The 20,007-nt window shown below is 47.5% G+C and overlaps 1 protein-coding gene across 1 annotated transcript; it reads right to left on the minus strand.

The window, feature by feature from the left end:
- Positions 1-7,703: 7,703 nt before the first annotated feature.
- On the minus strand, positions 7,704-19,179 carry TMED3 (transmembrane p24 trafficking protein 3). The gene is made up of 3 exons (XM_059057048.2): positions 18,622-19,179; positions 16,458-16,706; positions 7,704-8,564 (listed from the first exon to the last, which is right to left on the minus strand). Exons 1-3 carry the CDS (start codon positions 19,177-19,179, stop codon positions 8,328-8,330), a joined length of 1,044 nt encoding a protein of 347 aa, XP_058913031.1. The 3' UTR covers positions 7,704-8,327.
- Between the last annotated feature and the right edge of the window lie 828 nt (positions 19,180-20,007).

A 20,007-nucleotide genomic window follows, 5' to 3' on the forward strand; every position in this document is an offset into this window, starting at 1 on the left:
AGCCTAGGGCGGGGCTCTATTTTTTTTTTTTTTTTTTTCTTTTTGATGTTTTTACATCTGCCTGCTAGAGCTGAAGTTCAAGGAAGGGGATATTTCCAACCCAGGTGTGATGGTTAATTTAATATGTCAGCTTGACTGGGCTAAGAGATACCCGGAGAGCAGGTAACATATTATTTGTGGGTGTGTCTGCAAGCATATCTCGGGAAGAGATCAACATTTGAATAGGTAGACTGAGTAAAGAAGATTGTATACCAATGTGGTGGGCACCATCCAATCCACTGAGGGCCTGAATAGAAAAAGGCAGAGGAATTTGCTTTCTCTGCTGGAGCTGGGACATCCCACTTCTGACCTAGGGCAACAGCACTTGTTCTTTTTAAACATCTATATTGGAGTATAATTGCTTTCCAATGGTGTGTTAGTTTCTGCTTTATAACAAAGTGAATCAGTTATACAAATACATATGTCTCCATATTTCTTCCCTCTTGCATCTCCCTCCCTCCCACCCTCCCTATCTCACCCCTCTAGGTGGTCACAAAGCACCAAGCTGATCTCCATGTGCTATGCGGCTGCTTCCCACTAGCTATCTATTTTACATTTGGTAGTGTGTATATGTCCATGCGACTCTCTCACTTTGTCACAGCTTACCCTTCCCCCTCCCCGTATCCTCAGGTCCATGCTCTAGTAGGTCGGTGTCTTTATTCTCCCATCTTGCCCCTAGGTTCTTCATGACCACTTTTTTTTTTTTAGATTCCATATATATGTGTTACCATACGGTATTTGTTTTTCTCTTTCTGACTTACTTCACTTTGTATGACAGACTCTAGGTCCATCCACCTCACTACAAATAACTCAATTTCGTTTCTTTTTATGGCTGAGTAATATTCCATTGTATATATGTGCCACATCTTCTTTATCCATTCATCTGTTGACAGACACTTAGGTTGCTTCCATGTCCTGACTATTGTAAATAGAGCTGCAATGAAAATTTTGGTACACGACTCTTTTTGAATTATGGTTTTCTCAGGGTATATGCCCAGTAGTAGGATTTCTGGGTCGTATGGTAGTTCTATTTTTAGGTTCTTAAGGAACCTCCATACTGTTCTCCATAGTGGCTGTATCAATTTACATTCCCACCAACAGTGCAAGAGGGTTCCCTTTTCTCCACACCCTTTCCAGCATTTATTGCTTCTAGATTTTTTGATGATGGCCATTCTGACTGGTGTGAGGTGATACCTCATTGTAGTTTTGATTTGCATTTGTCTAATGATTAATGATGTTGATCATTCTTCCATGTGTTTGTTGGCAATCTGTATATCGTCTTTGGAGAAATTTCTATTTAGGTCTTCTGCCCATTTTTGGATTGGATTGTTTGGTTTTTTGATATTGAGCTGCATGAGTTGCCTGTAAATTTTGGAGATTAATCCTTTATCAGTTGCTTCATTTGCATATATTTTCTCCCATTCTGAGGGTTGTCTTTCATCTTGTTTATGGTTTCCTTTGCTGTGCAAAAGATTTTAAGTTTCATTAGGTCCCGTTTATTTTTGTTTTTATTTCGATTTCTCTAGGAGGTGGGTCAAAAAGGATCTTGCTGTGATTTATGTCATAGAGTGTTCTACCTATGTTTTCCTCTAAGTGTTTTATAGTGTCTGGCCTTACATTTAGGTCTTTAATCCATTTTGAGCTTATTTTTATGTATGGTGCTAGGGAGTGTTCTAATTTCATTCTTTTACATGTAGCTGTCCAGTTTTCCCAGCACCACTTATTGAAGAGACTGTCTTTTCTCCACTGTATATTCTTGCCTCCTTTATCAAAGATAAGGTGACCATATGTGCGTGGGTTTATCTCTGGGCTTTCTATCCTGTTCCACTAATCTATATTTCTGTTTTTTGTGCCAGTACCATACTGTCCTGATTACTGTAGCTTTGTAGTATAGTCTGAAGTCCAGGAGCCTGATTCCTCCAGCTCCGTTTTTCTTTCTCAAGATTGCTTTGGCTATTCGGGGTCTTTTGTGTTTCCATATAAATTGTGAAATTTTTTTGTTCTAGTTCTGTGAAAAATGTCATTCGTAGTTTGATAGGTAATGCATTGAATCTGTAGATTGCTTTGGGTAGTATAGTCATTTTCACAATGTTGATTCTTCCAATCCAAGAACATGGTATATCTCTCCATATATTTGTATCATCTTTAATTTCTTTCATCAGTGTCTTATAATTTTCTGCATACAGGTCTTTTGTCTCCTTAGGTAGGTTTATTCCTAGGTATTTTATTCTTTTTGTTGCAATGGTAAATGGGAGTGTTTTCTTAATTTCACTTTCAGATTTTTCATCATTAGTGTATAGGAATGCAAGAGATTTCTGTCAGCACTTGTTCTTGGGCTTTCAGACCCAGACCAGGACTTTCACCACTGATTCCCTGGTTCTCAGGCCATTGGACTCAGACTGAGTTATGTCACCAGCATTCCCGGGTCTCCAACTTGCAGATGGCAGATGGTGAACTTCTCAGCCTCCATAACCACGTGAGCCAATTCCTAAAATAAAATTCTTTGGTTTTATTGGTTCTTTTTCCTTGGAGAACTGTGACTAATACTCCAGTCTAGAAGAAATGTCCCACCTCAGGGGCACCAGAATCACAAAGGACAGAATCAGCTCCAGCCTGCAGCCACACTCCAGCTGCCACCATTACACACCCCTGACCAATTATTCCTTGATCAGGAGTTTCCATCAGGAATGGATTTTACTAATCTTATTAACTTATTTTTCAAGGCCTCTTGAGATGATCAAATAGCTTTTCTCACTTGACACTTCCTAGCTGTATGGTCTTGGGACAAGTTGAATAAATTCTCTGTGCCTCGGTTTCTTCATCTATAAAATGGGAATATTAATTAATAATCCTTATGTCATAGAGTTGTTGTGAGAATCAACTGAAATGATACACAGAGAGCACTTAGAAATGTGCACATAGCAAGAGCTCAATAGAATTTCTTTTGTAATTGTTAGAATTCTCTCTTAAACCTTAAAAATAAGAACATTACCATTTACACTTTCTCCTATCTTCCCTATTGCCTGTATTGTTATTTTTAAATCATTAGAGTTTATAAAATTTATTCTAACTAGATTTTCCATAGTTGTCTCATCTCAGGGGTCTATGTTAATGGATGAAACACTTCCTGACCATCTGCCCTTTCTATGATGGCTTCTTTCCTTCCTGGTTCTCTAGAGCTTTTCAGAAGGTAGCTTATTCAATAATGGTTCACAAGTGCTCTGTCCCCCGAGTTCCTTCCAGCTTTAGAATGGTCACCTGCTGCCTTTGTACATGAATGACAAGCTAGCAGTTTATAATCTTCTTTGGTCTACACTCTACCTAAATTCCTTGTAGACGCTATTTTGACATCTGTCTCACAGTAAATGTCATAGAAAAGTTGGAGAGCACATGATTTCCTCTTGTCGATTGCTTGCACTTTTTGTCTTTGTTTTTAATGTAACATAGATGTTAGTTTCCTTATCTTTTTTAGAAGCTCAGTAACTTCACTAGGATATGTCTGTGTTGATCATTCTGCTTCAATTTTTCCTAAAATGCAAGGTACCCTTTTAAACCAAGGATTGGGGTCTTCTATTATTTTTTTAAAGCTTTCTTTTTTTATGTCTTTAGATTTGTTGTGGTGGTTCTACTTTCTTCTTCAAGGATGCCAATTATCTGCATGACAGATATCCTTTGTTATACAGGTCTCTCGGTCTTTCCCTGATAACTTCCAGCTCTTTTTTTTCCATTTTATCTTTTAAAAATTTCTTTATTTTTTACATATTTTATTTTTGGCTGTGTTGGGTCTTCATCACTGCATGCGGGCTTTCTCTAGTTGTGGCGAGCGGGGGCTACTCTTTGTTGTGGTGCATAGGCTTCTCATTGTGGTGGCTTCTCTTGTTGCGGAGAACAGGCTCTAGGTGCACAGGCTTCAGTCGTTGCGGCAGGTGGGCTCAGTAGTTGTGGCTCACGGGCTCTAGAGCGCAGGCTCAGTAGTTGTGGTACATGGGCTTAGTTGCTCCGCAGCATATGGGATCTTCCCAGACCAGGGCTCGAACCCATGTCCCCTGCATTGGCAGGCAGATTCTTAACCACTGTACCACCAGAGAAGCCCTCTATTGATTTCTTAAAATCATCAATATCAGTATCTTTTCCCAAACAAGACAAGAACTTTTAGTATACCCTCATTCTCTTTAGTCTCTCTGCCTGCATCTTAAACTCTCTGGATCTTGTTCAGAATGGCAGTATTTGGTTGGCATGTATTTTCTTTCCTCCTTTACTCTGGCCCAAGACTTTTAGACAATAAATATCAGCTCTCATATGTTATACAGCTGCCTCTGAGGTTTAGTTCTCTTCTCTGCTGTGGTCCTACGTGCCTGAAATTTCTCAGTGGGTTTTCATGTTTACAATTTGGCTAAACTCCGGGGTTATTTTATTCTTGCCTTTTCTATTTAAAAAATGTGCCGTCATTTTCTTCTTGCATGCAATGTTGCTATTGAGAAATCTAATTTAATTCTGATTGACAGAGGATTTGTTTTTCTCTCTGGAGACATTTGGAATTCTTTTTGCCTTTGGTATTCTTAAATGTCATTATGTGTCCATGTGGGGATTCACCTGGTCAGTCCTCAACCCTGTTTGTCATTCTGTGAGGCTTTTGCTCTGAGATCTTTCCTTTCTTTCATTCCAATAAATGTATTTTTATCATTTCTTCAAATACATTTTTTCTACTTCAGGTTCACCTATTATCCATCTCTTACCTCTTCTGTTTTCACCTTTCCTATCTCTTAGCTTGTTTTCTTTTCTTTTTCTTTTAGTATTTTCTCCTTTTTTCCTGCTGCCATCTAGGACAGTTTTTCATACAGATCAGCTCTACATCATGCTTTTATTTCCTCTGGAGTAGTCTTCATTTCTACTTTTATATTCCTCAACCGTAACATTTCCACTGGTTCTTTATTACAACTTCTTGCTACAGCTAAATATCATTAACATTTTATTTAGAGTATATTTATTTTGTTATTTAAAAATTGGGGTCCACACGTGCCAACAACTTTGCTTCAAATGACATGTTTGAATGGTGGTCAAGGTGTTGTATCTTTTTGGTATCTTTGGGAGTCTGGTTGTTTCTGCCTGGGTATTCATGTTCCCCTGGGGTCTGGGAATGTGTATTGACAAGGGCTAAAGTCTAGGACCTAGCTGGTGTCTCTGCAGAGGATTTAATGAGGTGGCGGGAGAGGGAGACCCAGGATGGAGAATCACAATGGGTAACCCTCATTTGCTAATACTTGCCAGCCTTGTTGTTCAATGTTCACTTTATTTTTAAAATAATTTTTAGTTAATTAATTTTTATTTTATTTTTGGCTGCATTGGGTCTTAGTTGTGGCTCACAGGCTCTTTGTTGCGGTGCGTGGGCTCCTCTCAAGTTGTGGCATGTGGGTTTTTTTCTCTCTCTAGCTGTGGTGCATGGGCTCCAGAGCACGTGGGCTCTGTAGTTTGTACATGCGGGCTCTCTCATTGAGACGTGCGAGCTCAGCAGTTGCGGCACACGGGCTCAGTTGCCCCACGGCACGTGGCATCTTAGTTCCCCGACCAGGGATTGAACCGACATCCCCTGCATTGGAAGGTGGATTCTTTACCACTGGACCACCAGGGAAGTCCCTTAATGTTCACTTTAAACACTCAGAAAGAACAGCCTTGGGATGAGAGACTGGCCTTAGTTTTTAATCCACCAGCCATGGATCTTAGGGAGGGGAGGACAGGGAAGAGTAGATGCCCTGGGGCAGCTGTTCAACCACTGCTCACCACCCAGGGACAGGGCCTTTGCTCTGCCCTGGTCGTGCCCTACACAGGCACCTGTGGCCTGGCTGCTGCCACTCAAATCATGGCAAAGGAGGGGGGCCATGGTAGCCCCAAGGCAAAATGCAGTAGAGGCAAGCACAGAATGTCAGCTTCTAAGAGGAAACAGTCACATTATATTGCCTAATCCAGGTAGTGGCACATAAGGATGTGCTGTTTTGTTTTTCACTATACTGCAAACAAATTTCATAAAAAATCTTTTAGGGACTCCCTGGTGGCGCAGTGGTTGAGAGTCCGCCTGCCGATGCAGGGACACGGGTTCATGCCCTGGTCCAGGAGGATCCCATATGCCGCAGAGCGGCTGGGCCCGTGAGCCATGGCCACTGGGCCTGCGCGTCCAGAGCCTGTGCTCCGCGGAGGGAGAAGGCGCAGCAGTGAGAGGTCCACATATGGCAAAAAAAAAAGAAAAGAAAAAAAAGAAATATTTTATATATACTTGGTACTTAAAGAGAGAAGAAATACCATCAAAACTCTATGAACAGGTAAAAGTAGGATTTATCTTTCAATCAAGCTAAGTAAGGCTTATGGAGTTTCTTTCTCATGGGATTGTTTATTTTGTTCCCTACAATGCACTATTAACACTTGCTAGACAGCTCAGGATTTCAATTTCTTGGTAGGTTTTTTTTAGGACAGACATCATATCATCTTCCCTCAAGACCTACTATACAGACACTTGATCAGTATGCATTAATTTCTTACTAATGGGCAAGGCTGTTCATCTAATAACTAATATCTATTAAGCGCTTAGTATATATCAGGCATTATTCTATACACTAAGAATACAGCAGTGAACAAAGTCCCTAACTTCATGCAGTTTACATCTAGACAATAAACAAACAAGTAAACATATCTGTCAATGGTGATGACATATAGAGAAGTAAAGCAGAGACAGAGACACAGAGGGCCAGGGACAGATGAAATGATGCCATCTTAAACAGAGTGGTTAGGAGAGACCTCACTGACAAGGTGACATTGGTTAGGAGGAAATGATGGAGCAGGTCATGCAGATATCAGGGAGAGGGTGTTCTAACAGAGGAAACAACCTGTGCAAAGGCCCTGGGGCAGAAGCATGGCCTGGTGTGACAGGAACAGCAGGACCTGGATGACATGGGATAAGTGAGTGGAGGGAGTAGGGTAGGGGATTTCCAGGGCCAGAGGCTGGGGTGCCAGATGCAGGATTTCAGAGACCACGGTGAGGACTTTCATGAACTGTGAATGACATGCAGAGCCTTGGGAAGGTTTTGAGCAGGAGTGACAGGGTCTGACTTAAGGTGTTTTTTTTGTTTTTTTTTTTTGTGATATGCGGGCCTCTCACTGCTGTGGCCTCTCCCGTCGCGAAGCACAGGCTCCGGACGCGCAGGCCCAGCGGCCACGGCTCACGGGCCCACCCGCTCTGCAGCACGTGGGATCCTCCCGGACCGGGGCACGAACCCGCGTGCCCTGCATCGGCAGGCGGACTCCCAACCACTGCGCCACCAGGGAAGCCCCTGACTTAAGTTTTAAAGAGACCACTGTAGCTGCTGTGGAAATGGCCTTGGGACAGCCACTCATCATTGCTCAGTCTGTTTTCTATTCTTAGCCCCTGTATTTGGATTAAATGATGACTCAGTTGTTGACCGTAAGCACTAGGGTCTGAGAACACAAAATAACCAACTCCCTATTTCACTGTTTTCATTCAACTGAGAGTTATTTACTACTCCCTCCACAAATGTCTACACATACACATCTCTGAGACATCACTTGCTCTATTATGCTGTAATTATTTATATGCACACCAATGCTCCCCATTAAGCCGTGAGCTCCTTTAGAGCAAAGAAATAATGGCACAAGTCTCCATGGTGCTCACAGTTTTTATTAGCCAGAGTCCTGCCTCCTAGGAGATACACAGCCAACCAAGGCACCCAGCTACCATTTTGTTCTTGCTTGCATGGCTGATTCCATGGCTCACCCGGGATGGGGATTTCTGCAAAGCCGCTTCAAGGCCTGGTTTCTACAGGTACAGAGAGCTCCATGTGAGGAAAGGCCAGACAGGGCCCTGTCTCCTCCACATGGGATAGGACACACAAGCCAAATGGGCCATGCGTCGTAGAGCAAAAAGAGAGCCCTGAGCTGCCCCCTGGAGGCCTGGGCCCTTGGGGTTCCTCCTAAGAACCAGGCCATTGGATGGTTGCCTGCCTGCCCTCCCACACTGGCCAATCCGTAGCCTGATTGAACCCTTTCTGCATTCAGTGTTGCACACATAATGCAGCTGGATGCCTTCCGCTTACTGAAGTCTGTGAGCTTTGGCTGCTGGAGTACAAGGACCAAGCATCTGAATAGAAGGCAAGGTGAGAACATGTTACCCTGTGCTCTTCTCCAGGCAGCTCCTGGGTCGCACCCACCAGCCCCAGAAGCCTGTGACCAAAGGGAGCTGCTCCGTCCTGGGGTGTGAGGGGCCTGGGAGCAGAGCGCCCCAACTAGGAGTGGACCATCCTGCTGATGGGTCGTTTTTCTGTGAAGAAGCTTTTCAGCAGCAGCACCTGGCTGAAGCTGACCACGAACAGCGCGATCGTCTCACCAACAGACCAGTAAGAGACTCGGCTATTCAGGTCTTCAGCCCGGGCCCTGTCTTGGGCCTCCCGGAGCCGGTAATGCGTCTGAGAGTCAATCACCGTCTTCAGAGCCTCATGGATGGTCACACAGGCGGACTCCATCTAGGCAGGAAGAGAAAAGCAGTCATTGTGAACCCTCAGAAAAGAAGAACAGGATCCAGCACACACACAGCAAATGTGATCTTCAGCATCCTAGGTAATTTCTACTGAAAGCTAACTATGTGTCTGTGCTAAGGATTTGACACGGTTGTATTCATAATAAGCCTAACTGAGGCTCAGAGAGGTTAAGTAACTTGTTCCGAGTCACACAGTTAGTAGATGGCAGAGTCAGGATTTAAACTCAACTGTCTGAGTCCTGAGCCTATGCTTTCAAATACTGCCCTGTGTTCTTATTTAATACTCACCATACCCCTGACAGGCAGGGATCATTACTCCCAATGTTAAGGAGGATTGACTGATTGCTTACTGCATATACTGATGAGGAAATTGAGGCTCAAAGAGGCTACATGACCTGCCCAAGGTCACAAAGCTAATGAACGGCAGGGTGTGAAGTAAACCACAATTGTGTTGGACTCTGAATCTACTGTTCATTCTATTAAATTTTCTGCCTACACTTCTATGTATACACAGAAACACATGAAGACATACATTTCTCATGTACATAGACCCACACACAAACATGTGCAAAGACAGACGTGTGCACATGAATGTGCACACACACATGCATATATTCACACATAACGCATACTACTTCGCAACTTCCTTTACCTGCTAAAATATTACGTGTAGCATGCCGAATTCTGAATACGTCCCATCCCCACTAGGAGTGGACCATCCAAGGTCCCCTGCTCCAATCCCAGGAAGCTGTGAATATGATGAGCTGACACTCCTGTGATTATGTTATATGTCACAGTTGACCTTAAGAGAGGGAGACCATCCAGTGGGCCTGACCGAATCACAGGAGCCCTTCAGAGCAGGGAGCTTTCTCCAGCTGGTGGCTGAAGGAAAAGTCAGAGAGGCTGGATTCAAAAGAATTCAGTGCACCGTTGCTGGCTCTTAAGATAGAGAAGGTCACATGCAAGGACCAGGAAAAGGCCTCTAGGAGTGGACAGCACAACAGCCAACAAGGAAACGGGAACCTCAGTCCTACAGCTGCAAGGAACTAAATTCTGCCAACCACCTGAATGAGTGTGAGAGCAGATTCCTCCCCAGAGCCTCCAGAGAAGAGGCCAACCCAACCTGATTTCAGCCTTGAGACCCTGAGCAGAGAACCCAGCCAAGCGGGCCCAGCTTAGAGCCCACAGAACTATGAGATACAAAATGGCTGTTGTTTTCAGCCATTAGTAGTAATTATTGACTCAGCAATAGAAAACAAAGATATTATGCCTGTGAAAGAACATGTGTTCTTACTCACAGGCAACCTCTAAAGCAATCATTTTATCCAAAACCCAGCAAATTCTATCCCAACAATAAGTTCTTGTGCTACGGAAGTTCATAAGCATACAACAGACGTTTGTTTCCCAAATTCCAAAGGTGAACTACTTATAAAGCTCAATGTTAAGAAGCCAGAAGGGACAAAACCATTGTGTCACCACCTTGATGGACCCCCGTGAAACCCTCATTTCTCTCACAAATTGAACAGTTTCTGGACAGCAAAGGGGAGACCATGACCAAAAACAGATGTTGCCCTTACTTGCTTCATAGATATTCTTGACTCTGGGCCATTCTAGGAGCTAAACTAGACTACATGAGGAAAGAGAAAAGCTCCCCTTTAGCCTCTGTGTTGACAAGGCAGCGTCTTCTGTCCGACAATTGGACTACCTCCTAGGGGTGTGGGTTTCCTCTGCACGTGTTGGCTGACCCCCTCATTCTGATCTATAGGGAAGAGGTGGTGAAATGTCACGTGGAGGGAAAATTGACAAGGTCACTGTGTACAAGATGGAATTAGTGGACCTCGACTAGGCATCAGGTCAAGGGGCAGAATCCACTGTAAAGAACAAAGTCGTTTGTGCTTCACTTTTTCCCCCAAGGGGAACCTTGATGCTGCTTTCTCAGTGACACCTGTGTGCCCTCTTATTTGGGCTATATTACGATCTTCTCTTGCGACTGGAGTTAGCATGGGGCTTCTTCACCTTCCCCACATTTGGTAGGTAGGGTGTAGAGGGATACCCTGGAGATACTGCGGGTGTGGTTCCAGACCACCACAATAAAGCAAATGTCACAATAAAGTGAGTCACAGGGATTTTCTGGTTTCCCAGTGCATATAAAAGTTACGTTTACACTATACTGTAGTGTATTCAGACTGTAATAGCATTATGTCTAAAACAAAAAAAATCAATGTACATACCTTAATTCGAAAATACTTTTATTGCTAAAAAAATGCTAACCATCACCTGACAACACAGGGTTGCCAAAAACCTTCAATTGTAAAAAATACAGCACCTGTGAAGTGCAGTAGAACAAGGTATGTCTGTACCTACAGATGTGTGATGTTGAGAAATGGACAAATGATCCTGAGAAGGGTTCCTGAAATCAAGAAGTTGATTCCGAAGGGGACTCCTAAGTGACAACTGACTTCAGATGCCAGCCACCAGAGGAGACCTCTCGGGGTACTCTGCACTGGAGACAATGGTGGCATTTGTAGGCTTGCTCCTCCTCACTCTCCTGGTAATGCTTCCAGAGTTGACAAAGGCATGTCAACTGTCATAGAGGAAGGAAGGGGACTAAACTGTGAAGGAACTAGGAAAGCGGTCACAGAGTGGAGTCAGGCTTACCTACGCAAACCTGTGTCAAAGTGGAACCAAGGTATGGCATTTCTAGACGCTTCCCTACTGTGCCCTTCCAGTCACTCCCTATGACCAAGACACAGGAAGATTTGGTAAGTCCAACTAGTTCTATATTTATAGCACCCCGGTGATCTTCGGAAGACCACGGTTATTGAAGGTAGGGCTGGGGAACTCAGGAGAGACACCTCTCAAAATGACACTCCAGGAATTCCAAATCATACTCGGTTTTCTCTGATAGCCCAAACTACACTAATTCATTCTTTCAAATGTTTATTTATTAAGTGCCTACTCGCCTTCCAGACATTGTGCTGGGCTCTGGGAACTGAGAGATGAAATCAGAGTCAGACACAGCCCTGGGTCTCAAGAAGGTCATAATTTAGAGAATGTAATCAGCTTCCTGCAATGCCAAAAGAGCTAACAACAGAGTGGTGAGCGGAGCTATGGGAACACCTCAGAGAAAGCTGCTAATCCTGCCAGAGATGGAGGCGTACCTGACACAGGGAAGAGATAAACTGAACCTTGACAGATGGGCAGCATGTCACCAGGCAGAGGATGAGGGGAAGGCATTCCACGTAGGAAAAGCATGGCAGGGCTTCCCTGGTGGCGCAATGATTAAGTATCTGCCTGCCAATGCAGCGGACACGGGTTCGAGCCCTGGTTGGGGAAGATCCCACACGCTGCGGAGCGACTAGGTCCGTGCACCACAACTACTGAGCCTACGCTCTACAGCCCATGAGCCACAACTACTGAGCCTGCATGCCACAACTACTGAAGCCTGTGTGCCTAGAGCCTGTGCTCCGCAACAAGAGAAGCCACTGCAATGAGAAGCCTGTGCACCGCAAGGAAGAGTAGCCCCCGCTCGCCGCAACTAGAGGAAGCCCGCGCGCAGCAACAAAGACCCAATGCAGCCAAAAATAAATAAATAAAATAAATTTATTTTTTAAAAAAAGGAAAGAAAAGCATGGCAAAGAGCACATGCAGAGCCCAGTATGTGCATCACATCAGGGATATGTGGGAAGTCACGGGTAGGTGGAAGCTCACGGGAAAGGCCTTGAGAGTCAAGACTTTAACACGAAGCTCTGCGAGCAAAAGAATGGCAAGGCCAGGATCCCACTTTAAGAGAACTTCCCTGCCAGCCATGATGCAGAGGGGGATTGGTGGTGGGGAAGCCACTTTGGTGGCTGCCATTCTGCTGGGAAGAAAAGACGAGGCCCTCAATTAAGAAGGTCACCAAGTGGGGGAAGAAGAGCGGATCTGGGAGCGATTTAGGGCACTCGGTAACAAGGTAGAGAGGATCGTTCTTGAAATTAGTGGGATGGACAGAGATACTCATATACATGTGTATACATGCACGTGCATGCCCGTGTGTATATATGCAAGTACTTGCATGTGTACACATAGACATACATACACACATGTTTAGAATGGATAAATACACAGAGGCTTTGTTTTTAAACACTAGGGAAGGGCTCACTGGTTTTCCAGGCTAGAATTCCACCCTCCGTGTTTATTCCCATCACAAGCTCATTCAGAAACTCAAGATGCACATTACACTCACTTGAACTGGGAGCTCCTGGGACCCCTGAGCCCTAGCCCAGGTGTTCAGCAGTACAGGCTGGTACCTCCAGCCTCCTCCCAGGGTCCAGAATCACTGGAGAAGGAGTGGGGGGGGTCGGGGGGGGGAGGAACGGAGGAGGACACAGAAACAACGGGTGCCGACACCTCGGGCAAAGGACACATCAGATATGCCATGTAAGGCATCACTTCAAAGACGTGGATCAGATGTCACCAGCCAGAGAGCAGCACTGCACTTCTAGGAAGAGGGCCTGAGGTCTTTACAGGAACAACCTCAGATCCAATCAGTGACAGGGAAGGAAGCCAGTTCTCAGGAGGTAACAAGAGCAGGAGGTGGTACTCTACGGCTTTCCTGGCATCTAAAACCAGCAGACACCTTTAGAACCTGGCACGGGCCTCACAGGAGACCCCAGGGCCACACATCACCAAGATTCACAGACACCTGGAAGCATCCCCTTACCGTAAAAACATGCTACTTCCCCGTCCACTGGGATCTGCCGCTGGCGTTAGTCTAAGATACCACTTCAGCTTGTTCCCACAAAATTTCAGTTAGGCAACCCAGCCAGCCTGCTTCCTACCCAGCAGGAAGCCAGCAGAGGCCCTTCTGTTGCAAAGAGCCCTGTTTTCCCAGGGCCATGGGTCCCCAGCTCTCCTGCAGTGCGACCTTCATCGCGCAGAGACCTCCAGCCCTGGCTGGCTCCCAGTGTCCGGGAGCCTCACGGGGATTGTGGACACCGCTCCATCATGACAGGTAGTCTCTGGAGACACCCTGACCTGTCTCCCTCCCAGGACCATCCCTTTCCTCCATCCCATGCCCACACCCCATCCCGTCTCTATCACCTGCTGATGCCCAGGTCTTCACTCTGTAACCAGCAGCAAATTCCTACAGCCTCACCTCATCAGGACCTCCACGGATAGAAGCACTTGGCTCTTTATTTTATTTTTTGGCCGCACACCACATGGTAGATCTTAGTTCCCCCAACCAGGGATCGAACTCGCACCCCCTGCAATGGAAGTGCGGAGTCTTAACCACTGGACTGCCGGGGAAGTCCGCGCTTGGCTCTTTCAATTCTTCAAGAGCTCAAAGGCAGCGTCGCAGGAGCTGGCCTCAGAGTAGAGTTAGGAAAACCTTTAATCTTCCCTCGGCCACCACTGAGGCAGCCCCGGACCTTGGACCTCTGCCAGGAACCTTCAGCCTCCGCTAGGATCTGCCCAGACTCTCAGGACGCCCAGGGCACCTCAAGCTTGGCCTCCCTCAGCAGCGTCCCTAGCCCATGTCCTCTGCCACGAGCCTGCCTGGTCGTGCTGGAACTCAGGCCGAAGACAAGTCCCTCTGGCCTGGAGCCCTGGCCTGGGACTCGGTCACTCTGGATCCTATTCTTTCACCCTACTACTGGTGCCAGAACACACAGCCTCTGGCCCAGCACTGAGCCAGACGAGGCCTCAGGAGAAGAGAGGAGACAGCTGCAGGAAGAAAGGGGATCCATGCCAAGCAAAATAAGATCAGGGCCGGTGAGGAACGTCAAGTGATACCCTGAATACCTGCACCTGCTGTTCTCCCCACCCAGGAGGCCTTTCCTCCTCCCGTGCCAGACACACTCCTAGGCAAGCACCCAGAGTGTCGCTTTAAGCTAAAACTCTCCCTGTGAAGACTTCCCTGACCCTCCTGGAAGAGTCAACTGGTCCATCCCCTGACAACCCTCCCCCTTAAATCTCAGCTCTGATCAGAGCATCCCGGAGCTCCGTGGTTTACAGGGTCGCATTCCACGCAGGGCTCCTGACAGCTGGGACAGCGCCCTCTGACCTCATACTCCCACCGCCGGGTACAGTGTGCAGACTGAGCTCGGGCGCACCACAGGCGAGCGGGAGCTGTCTGAGACAGGCACAGACCAGGCAGCGGGGTCAGGGGTACAGAAGGAGAAAGAAACAGCTCTTTTGTGGCTGGGCAGAACGCTGAGGTTCCCAGATGCAGAAGAGGGGAAGCGCAATCACTCCCTCCTGCAACAAAACCAAACTCTAATTCTAAGGCTCCAGGAAAGAACGTCTCTAGTGCGCTAATCTGCAAAGCCTTTTCTCTCCTGGTTTCTTTTCCACTGCTTAGAGAGAGAAATCCTTCAGCTCAGCTTCTGGAGACTCACAGAATCTTCAAAGCAGAAGCTATTTCATCAATGACCAACAGACCTCCTGAGAGGACAGGTTATGAAAGATCTTACACATAAGACACACCCTGGGCTGGACCTCCTATCAGCAGTCACGCCACTAAGTTCAAACGCACTGCTGTCCGGTGGAACTCTCCATGCATGGGCACCAGCCACTCGTGACTACTGAGCATTAGAAATGTTGGTATAGAGCAAACAAGGAAGGGAATTTTAAATTTAATTTTAATTAAATGTCAACAGCCATATGTAGATAGCTGTTACTGACTGGACAGTGCAGTGCTAACCTCCAACTGCTCAGAGAATGAGCCCACGGTCAAAGCCACAGAGGAATGGAGCCTGTGGTCACCTTGGAGGGCAGCCCAGAAGGTAATCTGGCATTGCTGGAGACTCAGATGCTCTGGCTCTGGGTCTGGAACAGGTGCAGCCACAGAGGGTCATTCCTGTCTTGCAGGTTTCCCTGGGACCTGCCACTCAGTCATTTGACAACTATTTGGTAAGCTCTTATACTATGCCACACCCCAGGCACTGGGGCGCTGGGGATTCAGGGGTAATACAGAGTCCTAGCCTCAGAGTCTGCATATGGGAGGGAGGGAGAAGCTTAAATAGCAGGAGGGAAGACGGATGGAGGAGGCCGGGGTCAGATTATAGTTAACTGTGACAGCCATGGTGACAGAGATGGCTATCTGTCCTTCAAAAGTGTCACCGTTTCTCTTCCAGATTGTGAAGTTTATTGCTAGGAGCTGACTGCCCAACTGAACTGTATTTGCCGCCTTCGTTTCATCCAGACTATCCACAGGACTATTTCTCAACAATGAGATATGAGTGGGTGTGATGGTGTCACTTCTGGGCCAGGGCTTTTAAGAAGCAGATGGGACTTTATCATTCTCTCGTTCTTTTGGTGGCTAGAAACAGAGGACTCTGAAGCCCTAAGGGGCATCAGAAAGATGACAAGAAAGAAGGAGCCTGGCTTGCTGAGTCACTCCATGGAGGAAAGTCCTCCACCCCTATCCCCACTCTCTGGATTATATTTGAGTGAGGAAAAAAAAAACTTTCATTGTGCTAAGCCATTGATATTTGGGGTTTATTTGTTATAGCAGCCAGCCGTTGTTACCTTAACTAATATATACCACACAAAGTAGGACTGGTCTTTCTCATGTAGATACATCATGTCAGCAGAGAGGCATATGCTATGTGTACTCTGAAAGTGGTGCTGTGTCAAAGACTAAATGGGAACGCAGGAACACCAGAGGGAAGTATTGCAGGGATCCAGTTAAAGAATGGAGAGGAAGACCAAAAGGAGAACATAGGTTCTTGTAGGACTGGATGTGAGCAGAGGGGCAGAGTCAATACTGAGACTTCAGACTGGAGCTGGATAGCTGGTGACTGCTCATCAGCCAAGACGGGCACAGACGAAGAGGAGCAGGCTGGGTGGGGAGGGGGTTCATCTCAGCCTGTCACTGTTAGTGTCCACTCACCTGGGTGAGAGCCGTGACTCTGTTCCCCATGTCTGGGAGAATGGGGGGCTCGTCGCCCACTTGAAAGTCAAAGTAGACGGTCTTGTGAGAGAAGGTGGAAAACTCATTACTGAAGCAAAACTGATAAACGCCCTTGACCTCAGCCTGGTGTATGAAGCTGTCATACTGCTTCTTGGTTTCCCTGTAGATGGTGTTCCCCAGGGGGTCCTCCACATAGCAGTCAACGTCGTAGTGGCCTCCAGCGATGACCTGACAACCACAAAAGACACCCACAGTCTGCTGTTACCAGAGAGGCAAACACCACTTACCAAAGGCCGACCAGGCACTGTGATTACATGTCACAAACATTTTTTTTTTCATTTAATCTTCACAGCCGTCTAAAGGCTGACACTCCCCAATTTACAGAGGATGGCACTGAGGCTGAGAGAGTTGAAGTTAACTGGCCATGGTCATGACGCTTGAAAGTGACAGAGCTAAGACTCGAATCCATGTCTGCCTGACTCCAAAAGTTTTGCTCTGCAAGAGTGCAAAGAGCCTAATCTTCCCCATTTTACAGAAGACGTAACTGAGGCTCCGAGGTTAAGTAAACTGCTGAACGTGTCTGGTAAACGTTAATATTATTGCTGATGGAATGCAAGGGGAAAGCAAATATAGACTGAAGCCTTCACAGAATCAGTGATTACCAGAGGTGGGAGAGTCCTCGGTAATCATTAGTTCAAACTCTCTTTGTCAACACAGGAAAGATAAGACCTGCAAAGGGCAAAAATCACAGAGGGAGTCAATGACTATAACTAAAGTCCATCAAAGAACACAGTCAGGGCTTCCCTGGTGGCGCAGTGGTTGAGAGTCCGCCTGCCGATGCAGGGCACACGGGTTCGTGCCCCGGTCCGGGAAGATCCCACATGCAGCGGAGAGGCTGCGCCCGTGAGCCATGGCCGCTGAGCCTGCGCGTCCAGAGCCTGTGCCCCGCAACGGGAGAGGCCACAACACGAAGAGGCCCGCGTACCGCAAAAAGAAAAAAAAAGGACACAGTCAATGGCCTCCATGTGTTTCCAAATGTTAAAATTTCCTTTTGTCCAGATGCAAGAATTCGCTTTGTGATTAGTGAGCTTCCTAATGCTGGAGGTGTGTAAACTTATGCTGAACCTGCTCTAACAGGGGTTCCTGACCTGGCAGGAACCAGGTGACCTCTCAGGCCCCTCCATCCTCACAACGATCATGTTTTGGTGCCTGTATCTAGGTTACCCCTGTTAACCCAGCTGCAATTTCCACACTGTCCACGGACATGTGAAAGTGGTCACATCAGCGACTCGGAGGTCATCACACATAGTGCTGTCCCCAAGCACACGCCTCTTTTAGTGGCTTTGGTCAGAGGGGGCCCACCATATGGCCTGTCCCTACTCCTGCTTCCCGTGCCAACTCATCTCTGTAATGCCTGTCAGTATGTGTCCACAAGCAGTCACGGGTCTGGGTATGATTCCCGCTCAGCTCCCTACTCTTAGATCTGCTCACTAAAGCTTAGGGGCAGATCTCTCACTCAAGACCTGCTCCCTTGAACAAGAGCTGCTCCCCTGCTCCATGAGATCTCTCAAAGGAGCCAGGAGTGCAGGAGCCATGTGGCAGTAGCCACAACACCACTTCTTGGGAACACTGCCAGGGCTCAAAGCCTGCGCTGACACTTCCCTTCCAAAGCGCCATTTCTCATCACTTGCCGCGCTCACCCCAACTTGACTTCAAACACTGGAGAGAGGGAAAAATAAACCCAAGAACCCATTTCCTCTCGCTCCCATTTTTCAGTACAGGCGGGGAAAAACTGGTCCAAAAAACTTGGTAGAGAGCCTGTGTCCAGCTAATTAGACATGGCATTCCTTAGAGTCAAGGGGCCTGCAGGTCACTGAGGACAACTCCCCAGGATGCAGGACCCGCCGCCCGCCCGGGCATCCGCATCCAGGTAGCGCACCTGCGGCGCTCCCTCCCTCCCTGGTTAGTCGGGCCTGTGTCGAGTGGGCTCTGACTTCCTCGCGGGGAAGTCAGCTGCTCTCCGGTCATTCCCTCCCCCTTCACCCTCTTTGGCTAATTCCAGCCACTCCAGCCTGGGGCGCACCAGTGACCAATGGAGACCTGGAAGGGGGAGAGGAGGCGCTGCCGGGCGCCAGGGCCTCACCTGGTAGTCCAGGGAGAACTTCACGCCCTGCTCCACGTCCTCGTGGAAGCACTGCTTGGCGTTGTCAGGTAGCTCGAAGGTGAACTCCGCGCCCCCCGGCCGCTCCGCCTGGAGCAGGAACAGCAGCAGCAGGGGCAGCGCGCAGGCGGAGCGCGAGGCCACGCTGCCCATGATGCTACCGTTCCAGTCCCGTGGGCCGCGGCTCGGGCGTGCGCTCCTCGCGGGTGGGGCGGTGGCTGGGGGACCAGGGATAGGGCGCAGGGACAGACGTGGCGCTAGCCGGACGCTGCGCTTCCGGGAGGGCGGGAGGCTCAGCGCGCAGCCGCGCGCTCGGGGGTGGTCCCGGTACCGAGGCCAGAGAACACCGCGGCCTCCCCCCGCCCCTTCTGCCCGCTGCGCCTGCGCGCTGGCTAGGCTGGCGAAGGGGACACGCCCCCTACCCCGCCCCGCGCTGTTCTGCTGGGGCGTCTCGGCCAAGGTGAGGCGGGACGCTCGCCAGCAGCGCGCACGTCCCCGGAAGGGCCCTCTGCCAACATCTCCGACAGAAGTTTTCTGCATCCTCCGGGACCTGCAGGCTTGAGTATTACCCGGAATTGGTTCAGGTCCACGCAGTCCATCCTCTCTGGCTGCAGCAGCACGAAGCCCATGGAGTTTTACAAGGTACAGACTCTGTTTCTGACTGGCTCTGTAACTTGTCTCACGCTTCTCTGGAGAGTCAGTCTCCTGGTCTAGAACTGGGTGTCCCCAAACCTACTATCCACAATAGCAAAGAAAGCTAGAGGAAAGATATGCAAACTCTGGGGACCCCCTTTCTCATTCCCATCCCCTTCCCAAGGTGAAAAAGTATGCCACAGGTCAGGGGGGTGATTGGTGAGAGTAAGTAAAACCCCACAATTACATCTGTTCTGGGGAAAACCAGCAGTTGTGCTCACACACAGAGCTTCCTAGAGCTTCCTGAAGCTTCCTGAAGATACGAATACAGGTCTCACTCAGGGATTTCAGGTATCTCTTGGTTGTCTGGATAAGTTGAAGTTTCTTCTGGGACAAAACAATCTTTTTTTTTTTCCCCTTTGACTTCTCAAAAGTGCTGAAAGCAGATACATTAATTTACTGTCTTATCTATTACCATTGACCTAAGATGATATTTTGTATAATCATTACTATAGCATTTTATATTCACTATGATCAGGTAAAGACAAAGAGAAAAAAACTATTGTAGTCTGGCTACTCAGTAAAGAATTGTTTTCAGAACATCATTAGGTGAGGTGTATCTTGATTTTAGCAAAGAATTTTATTGCCTATATAGGTCTCCACGTGGATAAGACCGAAGTGTCCTGTCACTGGGCATAATTGACGTTGGATTAAGGTGCTAATTGATGTGAAAGC

The sequence above is a fragment of the Kogia breviceps genome, chromosome 3, assembly GCF_026419965.1.
Source record: "Kogia breviceps isolate mKogBre1 chromosome 3, mKogBre1 haplotype 1, whole genome shotgun sequence".
Taxonomy (NCBI): Eukaryota; Metazoa; Chordata; class Mammalia; order Artiodactyla; family Physeteridae; genus Kogia; species Kogia breviceps.

Excerpts from the sequence above, each read along its gene's own strand:
- TMED3 (XM_059057048.2), bottom strand. The coding sequence starts at position 19,179 with ATGCAGAAAACTTCTGTCGGAGATGTTGGCAGAGGGCCCTTCCGGGGA. Across the intron at positions 16,707-18,621 it reads AGTTCTCCCTGGACTACCAG|GTCATCGCTGGAGGCCACTA; the intron begins GTGAGGCCCTGG and ends TGTGGTTGTCAG. Across the intron at positions 8,565-16,457 it reads GAGTCACGGCTCTCACCCAG|ATGGAGTCCGCCTGTGTGAC; the intron begins GTGAGTGGACAC and ends CTTCCTGCCTAG.